At 31.8% G+C, this 20194-nt stretch overlaps 2 protein-coding genes across 2 annotated transcripts; both read left to right on the forward strand.

The window, feature by feature from the left end:
* The first annotated feature begins 385 nt into the window (after positions 1-385).
* On the forward strand, positions 386-2354 carry LOC146945506 (peroxidase 7-like). Its single transcript, XM_085743824.1, has 3 exons — positions 386-755; positions 1324-1666; positions 1832-2354. Exons 1-3 carry the CDS (start codon positions 471-473, stop codon positions 2236-2238), a joined length of 1035 nt encoding a protein of 344 aa, XP_085599950.1. The 5' UTR covers positions 386-470; the 3' UTR covers positions 2239-2354.
* Positions 2355-7610: 5256 nt separating this feature from the next.
* On the forward strand, positions 7611-8288 carry LOC146945507 (protein SRC2-like). Its single transcript, XM_085748072.1, has one exon. It carries the CDS (start codon positions 7611-7613, stop codon positions 8286-8288), a length of 678 nt encoding a protein of 225 aa, XP_085604198.1.
* Positions 8289-20194: the final 11906 nt, after the last annotated feature.

The raw sequence follows: 20194 nt of genomic DNA on the forward strand, positions 1-20194 counted from the left end.
AATATATATACCAATAACATTTATCAAACACCTTGGTTAATGTCAATCATCACAACAAATACGCACAATCATCACAACAAATACGCACAATCAATTTGTTCAAAGGGGAATGCACCCAGATGATCGATGCTGATTATTTTTATGAAGTCGTTCCCTGTCACATGAGAAAAAAAAATCAATTAAAAAAAGAGTCCTAAAAGATTTTGCTACAAACAAAATGAAAGAAAAATAATACAACATGCTAGCATGTCATTTGTGTTCTACTAGGTGCGTCCCACGTTTGTCACATCCTAATAACATATTCACAATATCAAAGTCTCCCTCATTCTCTCTCTTTTAGATGCATTACCCTCCTTACCAAAACTATATAAATCACACACACATCAAAGTCTTTCATCATATACTAGATTTATACTAATAATAATAGAAGCCATAACAATTAGGGGGTGAGATTAATCAGAAATTATAATATGTCAAATTCTTACCTCCGATTGTTGCTTCTTTTGGTTCTTTACATAATTTCAGTTAATTCAACCCAACCTTATGATGAAAACTATGAGGATGCTGAGTTCACTCTACAAGTCCCAACATTAGAGGATACAGATTTGGATAATCTCTTATCCTTTGGTTACTACCGTAAAAGCTGCCCTCAATTTGAATCCATCTTGCATAGCAAAGTCAAAGAATGGATTAAGAAGGATTACACTTTAGCAGCTAGTCTCCTAAGGTTGCACTTCCATGACTGCTCTGTTAGGGTGGGTACATAATATCATTATATAAAGCATTGCTCATTATGTGTTACTTAATAACTTGCATTTCTAAAATGTCCGATTTTGATGAGATGATATCTATTTTGTCGTCGTGTTTTAGACTCTTTTGCTAAGTCAAAATGCAAGTCGTGTAACTAACAATTAAGATTGTTGACTGCATGAATGCATAATTATCTCGACTACAAAGAATCCATTATCCGTGTATTTATATGTTTTGCATTATTTTTCATGGATTTGGATTTCCTATAGTAGTCGGGAATCCTGTAGTCTAGCAATCAGTGTTGTCCAATCAAATTACCAAACATGAAGTCTAGACCATTTACTCTAATGTATGTTTGGATTGTGGTAAGTTTGGTAGAATCACGTGTCACGCTGTAATTTTGATAAAACTACACTTTAACGTTTCAATTTTCAACAAAATCACAGTCGGCATCATTCCAAATATGCACTTAATCTAATAACTCTATATTTGACAATAGATTCATAATTTGTAGGAATCCATATTCATTTTTTACTATATACTTATTTGAACTTTTTGGCTGTATTTTTAAAGGGATGTGATGGCTCTATTTTATTGAATCATGAAGGAAGTGAAAGGAAATCACAAGTAAGCAAGACATTGAGAGGTTATGAAGTTATTGATGATATTAAGGCAGAGATAGAGAAACAATGTCCTAAAACAGTCTCTTGTGCTGATATTCTTACAACTGCTTCAAGGGATGCCACTGTTGAGTTGGGTGGACCATATTGGTCAGTCCCTTATGGGAGGAAAGATGGAAAAGTCTTTATTGACAAAGAAGCTGAAATGGTACCAATGGGCCATGAGAACATTACTTCCTTGATCGAATATTTTCAATCCAAAGGCTTGACTGTCCTTGACTTAGTTGTTCTCTCAGGTAAATAAATTCAATCTAACTAAACATCTATATGTTCATTGCATAGAAATTTGATTTATATATTTGAAATATTAATAGAGTCAGAGACTAATTTGAGAATGACTTACAAAGATAGGGACCAATTTGATGGTTTACTAACCAATTGTTTTCTATATTAATATTCAGGGGCACATACTATTGGAAGGACTACTTGTGGCTCTATTCAATACAGGTTATACAACTACCAAGGAACAGGCAAACCAGACCCATCATTAGATCCAAAATACCTTAACTTCTTGCAAAGAAAATGTAGATGGGCCACAGAATATGTGGATCTTGATGCAACAACACCAAAAAAATTTGACAGAATGTACTACATAAATCTCAAAAAGAAAATGGGATTGTTAACAACAGATCAATTGTTATATTCTGATCCAAGAACTTCTCCACTTGTTTCAGCATTGGCCACAACACCATCTGTTTTTGAACATCAATTTGCTGTTTCAATGTCAAAGTTTGGTGTCATTGATGTTCTTACTGGAGATGATGAAGGAGAAATCAGGACCAATTGCAATTTTGTCAATGCTTATTGATTTACTACTAATTAATTTGTTTTCTTATATTTCAATGATTTTAAATTTGTAATTTGATCTTGTTATGTTACTTTCTTGATTTGGTGGATAATATTAATTGAATATGCTTATTTCAATTTTTATTTGTGCTTTTGTTTATGTTTTTTTTTTGTCAAGTAGCCTAGTGGCTAGAGATGATTTGTGCTTTTGTTTATGTTTTTATTTTTTGTCAAGTAGCCTAGTGGCTAGAGAAATTCACCTTAAAGATGAATAAGTGGGGTGTCTGGGGTTCGAACCCCGGCCCCTGCACATATTGTGCATTATCCCTTACCAAATGAGCTAAGCTCATGGGGACTTGAGATATCGACCGTTCCCTTTAAATCCCGACATTTTTTTTCAAGCAAAGACAAATTAGGTCATTTCATTCATAATTAATGAGTATAAAGTAATGTTTTAAACAAAATGTTAAATTAGCTCATTGAAGTTAACACCATGGAGAATTGAACTTGAGATCTTAAGATGAATACAAGCCAACACCACCATACAAATGAGATGTTGGTACAATCTATCTATCTATCTATCTATCTATCTATCTATCTATCTATATATCTTTGTAAAGGAAACTTAAGTTAACCATATGCAAGTATTATGTCTATGTGGCACTTCAAAAGAGCTTATTCTTACTCTCTTATTCTCCACTCTCTTATTCTAAAATTCTTTATTTATCTCCACTATATTAATGTGTGACTGCAAACTTAATTATCCACTAAGGTTAAATATTAGATGTGTATTTGCAAGGCTCCCAATTCCCAAAGCAGTTACGAAAATAACTATTTTCCTTAAGCTTGAATGTGCCCAACTTTTCCAATAAAATCCATTGGCGTTCTTGAGTTATATCTCAACAAGAAGTTCAACAACCATAAGTCAGTACTTTAAACCCACAAAATCACATTAATATTAATATGTTGGTTATGTAATGGGAAAACAAAACACTCGCAGAAATAAATTTACTGTCAGGTAATATTCTATATAAGATTACAACATCCCATGTACTTTTGCACATTTCACAACTACACCCACTTTGTATACCAATTCCTCAAATTTACCAGCTTCTTCATAGTGAAATATGAGTACTGAGCTAACTAATGGCAACAAGTAATTAGATCATTTTTAGATTTTATGCGGATATTATTTTTCGTCTTAATCGTTTTCGTTTTTTTTCGGCAGGATATGAACTCAGCTTATTCTATTGTTTAGATTGACCAAATGTTGTAGCTCGGTTTTTTATTCATGTAACATTTGTTAGTCTATTTTGTTTTAGTTTTATTTCATATTGGCAGCTCATGAAAATATAGGTCTTTGTATGTGGCACCTCTAAAAAACATCATCTCTTTCTCTTTCTAAACTTGATTCATTCTTAATCTTAGATTATGCTTATATGTCACCTCTAGAAAAACCATAAATTTGAATTAATAAATTAATTGATAAGTCACAACAATAAATTGTAGCGTTGATAAAGATTTATTGTTGCTCGGGTGACCTTTCCATGCCAAACGTATAACACTGATACCACTACATATCATGGAGTTTTGTGTGTTTTATCCATCATAATTATAATTAAATTGATGTTTCATTAGAATTTAACTGATTTTGTAATAAAAAAGAACTAGAATTTAAATGTTTTTGTAAAAAAAAAAAGAACTTGAACAGTTTTAAATCATCTAGCTTAAATGTTATTTGTTTGAGTGATGTAACTGCATGATAATTCTATGCAAATGTATTTTGTTTGAGATCCATTTATCTTCATTGGGTTTTTATATGTCTCTTCACTCTTTTATTTGATGTTGCCTTATCTCTCTCTCCTAACAACTCTCAGTCAATTTGTATTGTGGTTTTTATTTCTTTTTCTCACTCTTCGCATATGTCATGAGTGTTCATTGATTTTTACGGTAGAATGAGACTTTGTTAGTTTATTTTTCCTACCTTTATTTTTTATTGCTTTGTGTGGATGTAATTATTTTTCATCAATGAAGAGAAGAAGATAAATAAAGCTTATTTTTTGCTTGCATGTGAAAATGGAATCTCATGTAAGTATAAGTCTACTCTAATATTTTATCATAAATTTAGAAATATAAATTATGTGTCTTTTTAAATATATGTTGTATACAAAGTATTTGTGATCTACTTGGATGTTTGAGAATGATAGAAACTAAGTGGGAAGTAAAACATTTTGAAGTTGTCACCCATGTCGTGATATGGTTATTGCAACATAAGAAGGATAATGGTGGAACTCAACTATTTGGTGAATTTGTCTCTTTTTCTCTCATATATACTGAAAATGAAATTCACGTGCTTGATATAAGGACTTCTTTTGGAATTATGCAACTTTGCATAATTTTATTTTCCTCATATAACAACTTTTATTTTCCTATGAGAGACCCTAAATAAGATATAGGAAAATAAAAGTAAGTTATTGCTTCACTAATTTGCATAATTTTCAAGAACATGATCAAAAGATGAAAAAGACAAAAACGCCAAAAATTAATTAAATGCTAACCGAAGCTTATTTTAATTATATGACAACAAGCATGACTTCACCATTGAAATCCCAAAAAAAAAAAAATACTCTTATATGATCACACTAATATGATAAATTATGGCATATGTCCTTAAACTTATAAAATATTATAAGATCCATAAAAAAATATATTCATTGTCCTTAAAATATTCACATAAACCTACGATATGAATCAAGAAATTCTCATTTTTTTTTGAAGGAAGAAATTCTCATATTTTTAAACAACACTAATATTTTAATATAGATTAATATTAAACATAATCATATCACTATATTTTGAAAAATGTTATAAATCATTTGGTCACAAAAAAATATATTATAAATCATTGAATTGTATATGATTATACTTATCATAACATTTTTTTCTCCTTTGTAAAAAATTGTAAGCACTATTTTAATCAAACTCGTGCAACGCACGAGTTATATACCTAGTATTAAAAATTGGAGGCTAGAGTGATATAAGGAAGCTCAAAGAATAATATGTGTAACTTTATTTGTTTTCTTTTGAATATACGACTTTACAAAGTCGAGTATGGTTCTGAATATACGACTTTACAAAGTTGATTATATTTAGCAAGACACTTCTACATTAAAAAAGAAGATAACCAAATTCATCATTCGGAAATAGATTTGCAATCAGTTTCAAATCGAACATCACACATTCCATTTGATATGACCAATTTGATAACTTCCAACAAACCTATGGTTTCAGCTTCGAGAACCGTGGTGGATTAAGACAATTTTTTTAAATAGGCCGGCAAGAGTTTATAAACCTATTGTGATAACTAAAGTTTTTTTTGTCAATTAATTTAGTGACTATAAATTCACATTTTCAGATGAATTAATAAGAAATCTAGAGTTTTAACACTCACTCCTGCATAACGTAATATCTCTAGCAACTGAACTACACTCTCGTCCCTGAATATAAGGTTTATTGACTGAAACATGTGAATAAAAAACCTAACATTAGTAAAAATTTGTACAGAATTAATATTATTTTTCAATTTTACCTTTTAAGAGTGATAAATATATTTCTTTCGAGAAAAAAAAAGAGTGATAAATATAGTTTATGTGTTTAATATAATATTTTTTTCACGAAAAAGATGTAAAATAAATAGATACATGTTGGTAAAAAATTAATGAATACGTTCAAAACTTTTTTTTTTTTTGAGAGAGAATACGTTCAAAACTTGTGTTTCTTATATTGTTATAATAAGTGCTTTTATAAATAGCTGATACTTTAATGATTGATTAAGGTTATTCAAGTGGGAGATTGTTGGATTTTATGGATTAACCTTAGTCAATAACTCTTCTTCAAAAAAACCTTAGTCAATAATTAGATAATATATTTTTTTTTTGAAACAGTTAGATAATATATTATTATATCAACTATTAATTCTAATTATAATATTGCACTAAATAAAAAGATATTTATTGATGAGCTGTAATTAGAAACGGGCCGTGATGGGTTGAGCCGTTTCTCAAAGTAAGCCTGTTGAGAGGTCCTTTTCCCTACCGATGCTTATATATACTGACTATCCCATCAAGTCAGATAACTGCTTCAATGCACTCTCATTCTAACAACATCAGGAGGAAAGGAGAGAAGACTCTATCAACCCTAACCTCTTCCTCTAATATCAGGATCTTAATGGCCAATCACCAACTAATTAAATCAAGGTACACATCTATTTTACTTTTACAATATGCCATAATTTATATCTATGATTTTGGGTCTCTGTTAAAATATGTTTCAATTGGTATCAGAGCCAAATATATACATTCTACGGCTATTTCGATTATGATGATCAAATACTTGTTTGGTTAAATAGTATTAATGTATACATGAACTCAATGAAAATAGAAGATTTTGGGCTACCTTTTTCATTTTCTCAATTATACATTAAAAAATTTTGGGCTAGCTTTTTCATTTTCTCAATTATACATTAAACATTTTTTTCTATAATAATGAATGTTGTTGGTGTCATTAAAAAGATAAAAATTTAGATTTTTTTTTGTTATATTGTTGGTATCAATGAAATATATAAACATGATTAGTTTGATTTGTTATAATTTGAAAGCAACAAGGATTTGTATTTATACTTTTAATCAAAATCAAAATTTCATAAAAAACACCGTTCATAATTTTTTAACTTTAGGGTAATAAAAATAGCGAAAAGAAGGACACGCGAGTGCTCATCTTTTCGCTAGTATAATATAAATGATATATTAAATTAATAAATTTAAAGTATTTTTTTAAAGGAAAACTTTAGATTAAGAAATTTCAAATACTTGCATGTTAATCGATATAAATTTAGATTGAAACCCTTATTCAGTTATCCACTGGCATGATAAACTTGTTGTCTGTCCTTTCCTTTAGGTGGGCTTTGTCACCACATTATATAAATGGAACCTACACGGAGGTTTCCTCAAAGATTCAATTCTCACCTTATAAAACAACGATCACATACAAATCATCATTCATCAAAACCCTAGGATAAAATTTCTCTTTATTATTCCCTCTCTTTGCTGTGTGGTTTTCCTACTGTTGTTCTCTTTGCTGTGTGGTTTTCCTACTGTTGTTCCTTCTCTCGTCTCTGGTGTATCAGTTTTTGGGTAGAGGATGATGAAGGAGGGTGTTTTGCGTGGGACCTTAGTACTTGGGGTTCTTTCATGTTTGTTTTTCATCGTGAGTCTTTCTTCTGGTGGTGGGTTCTATTTGTTGTTTGGCTTTACACTGATCTGTACAATCTTGTGCTGGGATCCCATTAATAATGAGAAGAACAACGAGCCTCCCCTCCAAAAAAAGAAGAAGATCATGGAGCCTATTAATCAGAAGAAGAACAGCAACCCTCCTCTACAAAAAAAGAAGATCATGGAGAATGCTGTTCCAAAAGAAATAAAAAAATCTACTCTCTCATCCTGTTCCATGACATATAGAACCCTACAACTCAACATAATATCCGCAGAAGATCTCAAAGATGTTAATCTTTTTTCAAAGATGTTTGTATTCGCCGCTGTTTCAATCTCCGATAACCCATACATCCGAAAAATCACCACCACCTATCATGGAAGAAACCCCGTTTGGAACTTCGCACTCAAGTTCACTGTCAACGAATCTCTCGTTAACAATAATGACATATTTCTCAAAGTCAAACTCCTCTCCTGTAACAAATTCCTCCCATGGAATACCACAATCGGCACCGTCTATATCCCTATCAAGGAACTTCTTGATAACCCTGCTGCTGCTGGCCACCAACTCAGTTACCAGGTTAGAAAAAAACCCTCTGCCAAATCCAAGGGTACCTTAAACCTCTCCTACAAATTCGGTGATCGTGTAAAAGTTCCGGCCGCAGTAAAGGTAGCAAAGATAAAGAATGATGAATGGGATTTGACGGGAAATGGATATTCTGCTGTGCTACCCTCTTTTGCACTCTCTACTGCTGATTTATGTTCCTATGATCACTCTCATCATTTCTCTCTCTGTCATCATTAACTCTTCCCTTTTATTTGTTTGGTTCTCTCTCCTCAAAAACAAAATCACAACAGCAGCACTGCTCCCGCATGAGGTGATCCATATCCGATTTTACGTGGGGATTCATGATGACGTTGATAATAGCTGGGATGCTGGTTTTAGTTTTCATGATTCTGCTGAATTTTTGTTTTTTGTATTTTATTAGGTTTCAACCTGAATTTTGTACTTAGTTTTATAAATAGTATAAAATTACTTTCATCTAATTTGATCTTGTGTGTTTTCTTTTATCATATTATTCTCTTTTGGTGATATATATATATATATATATATATATATATATATATATATATATATATATATATATCATAGTGTTGAGGCAAGGTGACCCTTTGTCCCCTCTTTTGTATTGCAGAAGTTCTAAACAAGTGTATTTATCATCTTGTTGAGGCTTTCAGGATTTCTATACATGGAAGAGTTTGCCTGCTTGGAAATCTTCTCTCCATACATGGAAGAATTCAATTATTGTGATTTATAGTATATATGTTGGTGTATAACTTTCACATATATCCTTAATCAAAGAGGTGGAGAAGTGCACTATATATTTCATCTGGTCATGTAATATTGAGATTTGAGAAAAGAAAGTTGGTAATTGTTGCTTGCCATAAGTTTTGTAGTCCAATTGCAGAAGGTGGTTATTAGAGAATGAAGGAAATAAAGTAATGTTAGTCAGTGACATTACTTGATATACAAGTAATTGAGTTTAGCTTCTTAATAACAGAGATTAGCATGTCATTAGGTTCTATGTAAGCCTATATATACCTCTTGTACATGTTAATTCATTCATGAGAAATGAGAATTTATCTTTTCATATTTTCCCATAACAGTGGTCTTGGTTTAAGATCAATAAGAGACTTAATGATGCAGCCAATCTCAAGCTTGCTTCGGAATATTTAACTTCTGATCAGCATTGGGCCTCTCTTCTTAGAGCAAGAACAATGACAAAAAGTAACTTCATCAATTATCATATAGACTTTTCTATTTGGTTGAGTATTAATTCTAAAATTTATATCATTCAAGACAATTATCAGTGGCAAATTGGTAAGGGTGAATCCATAAACTTCTGGATCAAGATACCTTAGCAGATTTTCTTCAGTTGTATCCTAATTTGCATGCTCATCTGAATGCTAAAGTTGTTCATTTTATTCAAGATTGTCATTGGAGGGTGCCATCTTATGGATTTCCTAATCTAAGTAGTTTATTATCCAAGGTTCATATTCCTACTTTCGACAACAATGATCACATGATATGGAAGAAGTCTGTTACTGGTGATCTTTCTTTCAAGGATGCTTGCTTATATACATTTTAAACCTTCTGGTCTGAATATTCCTTGGTCAAATTTGATTTGGCATCAATATGTTCCTCCATCAAAATCTCTTCTTTTTTTGGGGAAGTTCTCCTAACAAGCTTCCTTCGGATGACAATATGGTCACCTTTTATTATTTTACAGGTTTCTCAAGAGATATGAAAATGGTTTTTTTTTTTTTTTTTTTATTGCAGAACACCTTTGTTCATGTCTCTATTATACAATTGTTGGACAAATGTAACAGAAGTTGGTCTAAGCAATGTGGTGAAGTTATTCTTTATGGTATTATTATTAATATAATTGATACTATTTAGTTTTTTCAAGAATCATGCTAGATTCAATGGAAAAAATCCCACTACTATTAATGCTACCAATGTAATCATAGCTAATGTGTCTCTGACTAGCAATCTGACTAAATATACTACTTCCATGAAGGGATTTCAAATTCACAAACAACAATTCCTTGTCAAGGTACATCCTCTCAAGGCGCAAGTCATTAAGGCTTTGTTTGCGAGGGGAGGGGAAGGAAAGGCTTAGGAGGGAAAGGGAAGGGAAGGAAGAAAGGAGGGAAAGCCTTCCCCTTGTTTGCGAGTTAAAGAAACCAACAAGGAAAGGAGATGGAGGGCTTATGTGATAATTTTACTATTTTACCATTTTTCTCTTAAAATCAATACATTATGTTATATTTTGTAATTTATCTTGTAAATTATACAGTAATTGGAATTTTGAATTAGTATGAGGACAAAATTGTCCCCCCAATTTGGGGGAACTTTAAAATTGGACAAATAAAGCCATTCAAAACCCTTCAAAACCTTTCTCTGTTTTTTTAAAACTCCCAAACAAGGGTTTACCTCTCCATAAGTCTTTCCTTCCCCTCCCCTCCAAAACCCAACTTGCAAACAAAGCCTAAAGAGGTCTTGGTTCTCTCCGAAGACTTATTGGATTAAGTGCGACACAGACGGAAATGAAAATGAAAGTCTTGGTCCAACGGCTTATGGAGGGATTTTTAGAGATAATTTTGCAACTGCCCTTGGTTGTTTTACTTAAAATATTGGTATGAATATTTTTTTTTAATGAATTGATTGGTGTTATTATAGCAATGGAGGTCGCATACAAGAAATGTTGGTATTGTTTGTGGGTCGAAGTATCCTGCAGGTATCGGTTGTCGTATCTAAAAAATACCGTTCATAATTTTCAAACATTAACGTAATAAAAAAAAGGAAAGACGGACACGCGAGTGTCCATCTTTTCGTTGGTGATCTATAACCCTTTTAGTCTCGTTAATATGTCAATAAAAACATTTTTTGACATATGGTCTATTTTTTTTTTTTTTGAGGAATTGACATATGGTCTATAAAAGTTGTTTAAAATGCTTTTGGTTTAATTATATTTAGTAAATTTTATGTTAGTTTAATTTCTAAAAAAGCTTTACTTGTAAGTCCATATCAACAATTCATGTGTGAGACTTTTTTTTTTTTTTGTATTGGTAGATAGACGAAATGGCAAAGCCATTATAAACTCACACACACAAGTGGAGGTACCAGGGTTCGAACCCCGGTCATGGCATCCGGCCTAACAATTTCGGCATTTTGCCAGTTGAGCTAGGACTTCTGGATCATGTGTGAGACTTTATAGGTTATAATTTTTATAATTTTTTTTTCTTTTCATGATTGATGCAAAATCATCATAACAGAAACTTTTATAAATTTTATTTTACTTTTTCTTTTAAAATCTAAAAAAAAGTAAGAGTCAAACATTTTTGTTGATCCAACGGTTGTGATTCAATGACAGTGCTAATAAATAAATTCATTTTATAATATTTAAAGAATTAAATAAACAAAAATACGACGACTTCAAAATTGGGTCTTAGTCGAAGTCTCTCTATTTTTCTACCATAGGCCTCGAAAGTTCTCTACAAGGCCATGACCTTGATGAATATTACTATTAAATGGCGTGACAATATTAGAGTCTCACACCACAGGAGTAGATAAAAGTGTTCGACGTGGTAATATTTTTTTTCGGTCTTATCGACGTGGTAATTATCACACATCGTGTGACAAATCCCAAAAACAATTATAACTATTATTTAATTAAAATTAGAGTTTGATTCGCATTAGAAAGTGTCAAATAAAAATTTCCTAATAATATGATCATTCTTCCACAAGATTTATGATATCATATTGACTCATAACAAACATGATACAGATTTCACTTTCTTGAAAATTATAATAATATTAACATCGGATCTTTTGTTTTTGAAAATACTTTCTTATACATCATAGGCAATGGTTTTCTTGTACAAAACTAAATAAGTAAGCATATCCTTTTCCCGTGTCACTATCAGAGCGGTGTTTTTCCCCAAAATAACAGACGACGCAAGACAAGTCTTCATGGAGGCATCTACTTGACTCCAAGACTCATAACCTATAGAACTACGGTTTCGCAACCGCAAGACCAAGCCAGCAAACACAAACAATGCAGGGTGAGTTTCGAGAACATGTAATAGTATAAAATAAATCAGAAGAACATGTAAGCAATTAAGTCAAAATCGTATCACATCACAAATATAATATTCAGAACCTTAAAGAATATACTATATCAACTCAATCCACCTTAGTAAAAAAAATATCATTACAGCATAAGGACCAAAATCTTCACAAACACAATGTCACAATTCAATTCCAAAATAGTCACAACACATATAGTCACCAATAACCATCTTCATAAAAACATCAACAAATAATCACCTTCATCGTCTCACACAATTACACTTATTCACCAAATACAAATCTTCATCAATTTTTATGCATATGGACTCAGCCCTAAGACCTATATGGATGTGGTACCACACCTACTCGTCATTTTGCCAGAGTTATGTTATTGGACTTTTCTCGTCATAATTGCAGAGGTATGTTACTGGACTTTTCTCCCAAACCAATGCAAGACTTCATGCTCGAGACTCTAAACACAAAGAATTAAATTCGACAAGTATTACATGTATACATATAGTCACATATTCCACATATGAATGCAAGACTTCCACTAAAATGCACGACTCTAATGCAAGCACACAAATCATCAACACTATCGTCATCATCATAAATAACATCATCACTCTTATCAAAATAATATAGTTATCGTCATTCTCAACATCACTAAAATACAAATATTATCATTCTCATCGTCAATATAAATTAGACATCGTCATTATCATCATAAATGTAAAATAGACATCTCTTTATCATCATCATATAATTAGTAACATCATCCTCATCATCATCATAAAATGGACATCATTATTTCTCATTGTTTGATCCAAAAATAAACACCATCTTTCTCTCATCATATATATTTTAAATATATGTGTATGTCATTACCCCATTGACCTTCTTGTTACGGTCATAAAATCCTTCATCATTACACCCATCAAGATGATCACATCACTACCTTACCTCTCCATTAATCTAATTCATACACACGACTAATTCCTACGCCAACATCCCTTTACTTTATTTTATTATTCACTTACGGTCATGCTCTCTATTCTCGTCTATTCTAGGATCCCAAATACTTTATTCCAATAGCATACCCTATTCTTCATTCTTAATTTATGATGTCACTTCTGATAAGAAACTACAAGCGTACGGTTTTATCGAGTAGTAAAAATTATCGTTCCCCAGAGAGTTATGTAATTACCAATTTCGTTTTCAATTGTGATTAGCTGAAAAGATTAAAGTTTAGAAATTCAACAATTTATTGGTTTAAAATTCAGATATAAATAGAAGGTGTTAGGATTGTGGTCAATCTTAATGACAAAACTAAACAAGTTCCTTATCTATTTCCTTATTCTATATTAAATTCTTTTCAGAAGACATGAATGTATCTCAATAATAATCAAACCTATTCTCATTGTTGATTATTATAGAGACCCATTAAGTTTTAATCTTATTGTCTCAAAGTTCACAAAACTATTTTCATGTTTTGCTTACTTTGTCTAATCTCATTTGTTCCAATAACAATCTTCATCTTTCGATCCTTCGATTGTTATTTGAAATATAACTTAAAGATGATGAGATTGGATTAGAAAAGAATTTAAATAAAATAAGGTTCTAGACTTGATTTGAATAGGATTTAGTCATTAGACTTTCCAACAATCCCAAACCTAGAGAGTCTACTCACCATGTTCATTGTAGACAAAAGAAATAAAATTAAATACATGGAATATAAAGACATAAAAATAAAATGCTAAATATAAATTGCAGGAATGTAAAGAACAAAGAAATAAAGTGCAAAATTGTAAAGTACAGAATATAAGAACAATATAAGCTTAGAGCAAAAGTAACTTTGTAATTCAATGATAAAACAAGTTCCAAATGATCCAAGGTGATTTGCAGTCTGATAATGGACCTATTTATAGCCTAAGGTCATAGACAATGCATTGAAGGTAAATTACAAGCTTTAAAATGGAAAAACAAAGAGTTTTGTAACAGCCAAGAAGCTGGCAGTAAAATCGCACGGTCTGAAATTCAGACCGTGCACTTTTCATCTTCCATGAAACAGGGAACGCACGGTCTGTGCCTGCTAGCGTGCACTTTTGATGCGCACGGACTGGCCTTTGAACACGCTAAAACGCACAGTCTGGTGCTAAAATGCACGGATCGTGCTCTTCCTCTAGTTTTGCTCCTTTTCATCCTTCATTCTTGATCCTTTCTTGCTCAAACTTAAACCAAACATTCATGCTCCTTTGATTACCAACCTGAAACGAAAACCAAAGATTTTGTAGTAAAATAGCTCAAGAAACACAACTAAAAAAGAAAAAACATTATTGAATTAGAATGCCAAAAAAACAATAAAACTACGACTTATCAACTTCTCCATTAACATTTCCTATAACTTACAATCAAACTACTACACAACCCTACAATTAAGATCATAATACCCTAAAGATGAAGAGATTATATCCCTTACATCTAATCTCTCCCCTCGTTGGCCTAAAATACTCTTTAAGAGTGTCATCTACAACACAAACTGGAACCATAACTACTTTGTCATCTAAATAATAACATCAATGCGTATTCATCTAAAATCAACATCTCACTCATCAACACTTATCATATTTTCAATCACATGTAATCATATTCCGACCGACATTCCAATATTAATAGTCATCATATACATGTGACATACCAAAAATTCAATTCAACAACTTTCAAATATACATTACATAACATCACGTTTATATCAATCAACGAATAATTAATCAATCCAAATAATTGCGGCAAATCAAGCATGATCACACACAAAATTTATCCATGACTTGAAATACCACATATTCACATAATTTAAATCAAACAATACCTTAATAATGTTTCTAATTCCTCTTTTAACCTCACACGTCTAAATTTGCACGTTAATTAATTATTCCCTCAAAGGGCTACAACTGTCGCGGTGAGCCCTAGATGAACTTTGGAAAATATGACTTTCTCGTTCATCTCAGTTAATTTACACTCATGATCTCGAACTCTTCTCTCTCACCCCATACCTTATTGTGAGTTGTGACACTTCCACGTGCTACTCCAAGTCCACAAGCGAAAGTCTTTTGTTCCATGTCTCGCCGTCCTCCAATTGGTCCAATCTAAATCATAAATTAAATGGGTAGATGAAGTAGATAATGATCACACGGTAGTTTTGACGTTGGTTTCACTTAAATCGGATTGAATTTTAGGATGAAAGGGAAAATATTTTCGATTAGGCATGACAACAAAACCCATATCCGCGGGCACCCGCCCGAACCAAACCCAAATTGACGGGTTTTCCGCTTTGATTGGGTTTGGGTATGGGTTTGGGTTTTCCCCGAATTTTGAAACACGGGTACGGGACGGGTAACAGGGATATAGGTACCCACCCCGAACTCATACCCAAACCCGTCCCAAATGTAGAAAATCAATTTATTACACCTTTTATATAAATAAAAATTCAAACCCTAAATCATTACACTCACATGACACTCACTTATCATAGTTTTTTTCTTTTCTCCTTTCATATCTTGCACTCTCGACCTCTCTCTTCTCCATGACCATAGCCATCGATCACCATCATCTCTTCACTGGATAATGCATTACAACATTGCGCTTGAAGCTGAAAAATACTTTTTTATTAAAAAATATTATCCACTGCAGGGATGTGGATGAGGCGGGGATACCCGAACCCGTCGGGGACAAGGATGTGATTCGATTTCTCATCCCCCACTGAATATGAATAGGGTAACGGGTAAGTATATGAAAATAGGGTATGGAAACGGGGAAGGTAAAACTATTCTCCATCCTATCCCATTGCCATGCCTATTTTCGATTCATGATCTCCATGAGGAATTCGTCACTCCCTCTCTCACTCGTGTTCTGAATTCTCATCATATGAAACTAGGTATACAACTATTCCCTTGATATTAAACCAAATACGTTGGGCTAAGCCCAAATGCATACACAATTAGTACTTATATTTTTTTTTTCTTATTACAATTAAAAGGGCTCAATTACAAATGCACCTCACTATACATACAAACATATTTAATTATATTCATAACAAAAATATTACTAATCTGCACAATCGTCAAAATAATAATTAACACATATGTACTTGTAAAATCACTTATAATAATAAGGGTTAATAGGTCTTTACCCCCTGTAATATAGGTCATTTTCGGTTTCCCCCCTGTAAAATTATTTTTTTGTTCACCCCCTCTGTAATTTTTTATTTTTATTTATCCCCTTAATAGGCCAAACAAAAACCAATTTTATTTTTTTTTTTAAGAAATTTTCATTTTTGTTTGGCCTATTAGGGGGATAAATCAAAAAAAAAATTTACAGGGGGAAACCTGAAATGACCTATGTTACAGGAGGGTAAAGACCTATTAACCCTAATAATAACTATTAATTCATAAGGTGAAAATATATAGAGACGCACACCTAAAGTATATGAAGATATAATATATGAAAAAAATTGGAGCGTTATACATCGAGTAGATAAAATTGTTACGACTTAAGCCATAAGGAGAGTCCAACTCATAAGACTAGTCTATTAGGTGGGAGAGCCTCATGGCTTGAGTACCACATCAAGCATTTTTATCTACTCGATGTTGATAGAATACTTGACCAAACAAATATAATATTTTGTAATAATTAGTTTTCTATAATTATGTTGTATCATAATTAGATAGTTGATCAAACGTTATACTCACATGAATGAGAAAACTCAACCATTCCAATTATGTTACATGGTATCATCTTAATCGACCTCTCTCTCTCTCTCTCTCTCTCTCTCTCTCTCTCTCTCTCTCACGCAAAACACAGTCGTCGCGCACCTCTCCATCGTGGAGCCATGCCCGCTGCCGCATTCTGCCATATGCCGCCGCACACACAACAGTGTGATCCTCTTTCTCACGACAACAACACCACGCGCGACAATCTCCTTCGTGTCGTCTACATGTTCCCTCCCGACACCTTATTACAGACATCTTCACCAAAGAAATTCCTCACATTCTCTTTGATGATTTTCGGACCAAAAACATTTGTGAACCTCCTGCTTCGACTGCGAGGGTGTGATAGAATAATTGACCAAACAAATAGAATATGTTGTAATAATTAGTCATAATTAGTTTTAAGTAATTATGTTATATCATAATTAGATAGTTGACCAAACGTTACACATTGATGTATATATTCTATTCACATGAATGAGAAAACCCAACCATTTCAATTATCTTACATATGTGGGACTCCTAACATTGTCAAGCCCTTTAAAAGTTGACATCCACGACGACTTTCACTCTATATTGACCCGATGGTAACCCTTTTCTTTTTGGCAGCTTCAATCACCTATCAGTATTCAGTGGAACACCTTAATCCAACCTATATGTAGCATTTTTCATGGTTCAACTCTTAATAAAAACTTAAGCGCATAAGATGAGTTCAATCCAAAAGGCTACTCTATTAAGTAGGAAAACCTCATGATTTAAGTAACGAATATTTTTATGTACTCGATGTGAAACTCCCGAGAATTCAAATATCCCAACAGAAAATATTTGTCCAAGCTAAGCAAAAAAAAGTGGGCAAAGAAAACAGAATAAATATGGAGATGCACAACAACACCACAAAGTCAAAGGAAATTGAAATATTTTAAACTTTTGACTCGAGCACTTTTTGTCAATTTTAAACTCTCATACTATATATATTTTAACTAAATCATTTATCCATCTATAGCTATATCATTTTTTTTCCTCAAACATCTATAGCTATGTGGCAATTGTAAATTCTTAATTTTTGAGTGATTCGCTTTGCAATATGTACATCTTGCTTAATACGACACAACATATTGATAAAGGTATATACCAGACAATCAAAGGAGGGGTTCACCAATCTCCACTTTCCTCTTTTCATACTTAAGGACTCTCTCTCTCTCTCTCTCTCTCTCTCTCTCTCTCTCTCTCTCTCTCTCTCTCTCTCATATTATAATATAATCAAACCCTATATCTAAGATATATTCCCAAGAACACTTCTTTACATTGTCATCTCTATTTTTCAAAAATAAAAATAAAAAAAACTACAAAATCCACATGCATATTCAATCCATGTGATCCTTTTTATTTTGTTGATTTCCAACCAATTCATCAACTTACATTTCTTGAATGATTTTTACAAGGCACTTCGTTTTGCATGGCTAGTGATGCAACATTCCACTCTAACATTACTTTCATCTTCTTTTCTTTACTCTTAGCTTTTCACTTTGCTATGGCTGTCCAAGAACACACTTTAACAAAAGATGATGCCAAGAAGAGGAGCAACGAGGTAGCTGCTTCAACAAATCAAGAAAGTGCACAAAATTTGAATACCACAAAAGGTAACGGTATTTCTGATCTACAAAAGCATCCTAAGGGAAGAAACTCTAGAGCTTCAAAGACTCTATTTCAATGGAAAAACAAGATCTTCAATGCTAGTGAACATGAAGTTCCTAGTGGTCCAAACCCCATCTCAAACAGGTAAATAATAGTACTCAATATCATTTGGTAGAAGTGAACACCTAAGAAATGGAATAAGATTTTGGGTTGTGGTTTTAATTAGGTTCTTATGTTGTTTCCTCCTTAATTTTGTAATATTTTATTATTATTTTGTTGTTCATTTTTTTTTTTGGGTCCCTTTATGTATGCATAGAATTGATTTGGGATTTGGGGGAGGGACTCAAAAACATGGAGTTTGATATATGTGAGTGCAGTTCTATTCATATTATCATCATGAAACGTACCAATCATTTTAACATGAGGATACGTGTATGTGAGATTTCTATTTCCAGTCATCATTATGTTCATATATGTATATATTTTTTGTTGTTGCTTTTTAGAATAGCCATCATTTTTTTTTTTACATTTGTTTATCACTTTGTCGCCAAAGAACAGGCAAATTTATTCTGCTAGTAGAAAGGCTCAAATAGTGAATTGTTTCACATATACAAAAGCTAATAGGATGCTATATATACATATGAAATATTATGCTGGGGATAAGCATTCAAAATTTCTCAGACATTGAAGAAAATTTTGATCAATGAAAAATCAAATTGAAAAACTATGTGATAACTAAATTTAAAATGGGTTGGAGTAAAAATTTAGGTTTTTTAAATATAAGTTTATTTTAGCATATTTAAGTAAAATTTTGATTTTCTTGAAGAAAAAAATTCCACTCTTTATAAGAAAAAAGAATATACCACCCGCAACTGATAGTTTAACATTTCAAAAGAAATCGTATTCCTTTAACAACAACAAAAAAAAACATATTAAACGACTTTTAAAATATCATTTCAGATTAGTATCACCTCCATTTATTTATACATCAATCCCTCCGTCTCATATCAACCCCTCAAAAAAAATATTAACAACATTTGTCCCCTAAAAAAAAACATTTCAGAGCATAGACCTTTCTCAAAATGTTGTTGAGCATACTAATTTTCATGATAAAATAAGCATCATTGACTGAAATAATTTAATTAAATTAAGAAGTTATTGGAGTAATTAGGTATGTAGGTTGAAAATATATAAATACACTTATTTGTTTTTTTTTTTAAGAAAAAATAAACTTATTCATTGAAAATTAATATTAATGCTTTCATTGATACTAAATACCAAATAATGAGACTAATAAATATTATAAACCGCTCATCAAGTATCAAGTACATAAGTTGTTATGTTAATATTTTCTACTATATTAGAGTTTAACCCAAATTATTTAACTTTTTTAACTCATTTAATTGTTCAATCCATTTGAACCACCTAACCTATTATTTTAGGAAAAAAACATTTGAACCACCTAACCTATTATTTTAGGAAAAAAAAATTGCTAGTTATCAAATGTTTTCAAATTTTAACACTACGTTATCTATTTTCTATCAATTGTTTTTACCCTAGCTACTTTTTGTAAACATTCATTACAAATTTCTTAAGAAAAGTTGATAGAATAATAATAATGTATAATTTTGTGTATAAGTAAGTAATACTAAACTATAACATTGGTGTATAAGA

Source organism: Medicago sativa, chromosome 2, assembly GCF_051527215.1.
Source record: "Medicago sativa cultivar Bolivia chromosome 2, Bolivia_mono, whole genome shotgun sequence".
NCBI lineage: Eukaryota > Viridiplantae > Streptophyta > Magnoliopsida > Fabales > Fabaceae > Medicago > Medicago sativa.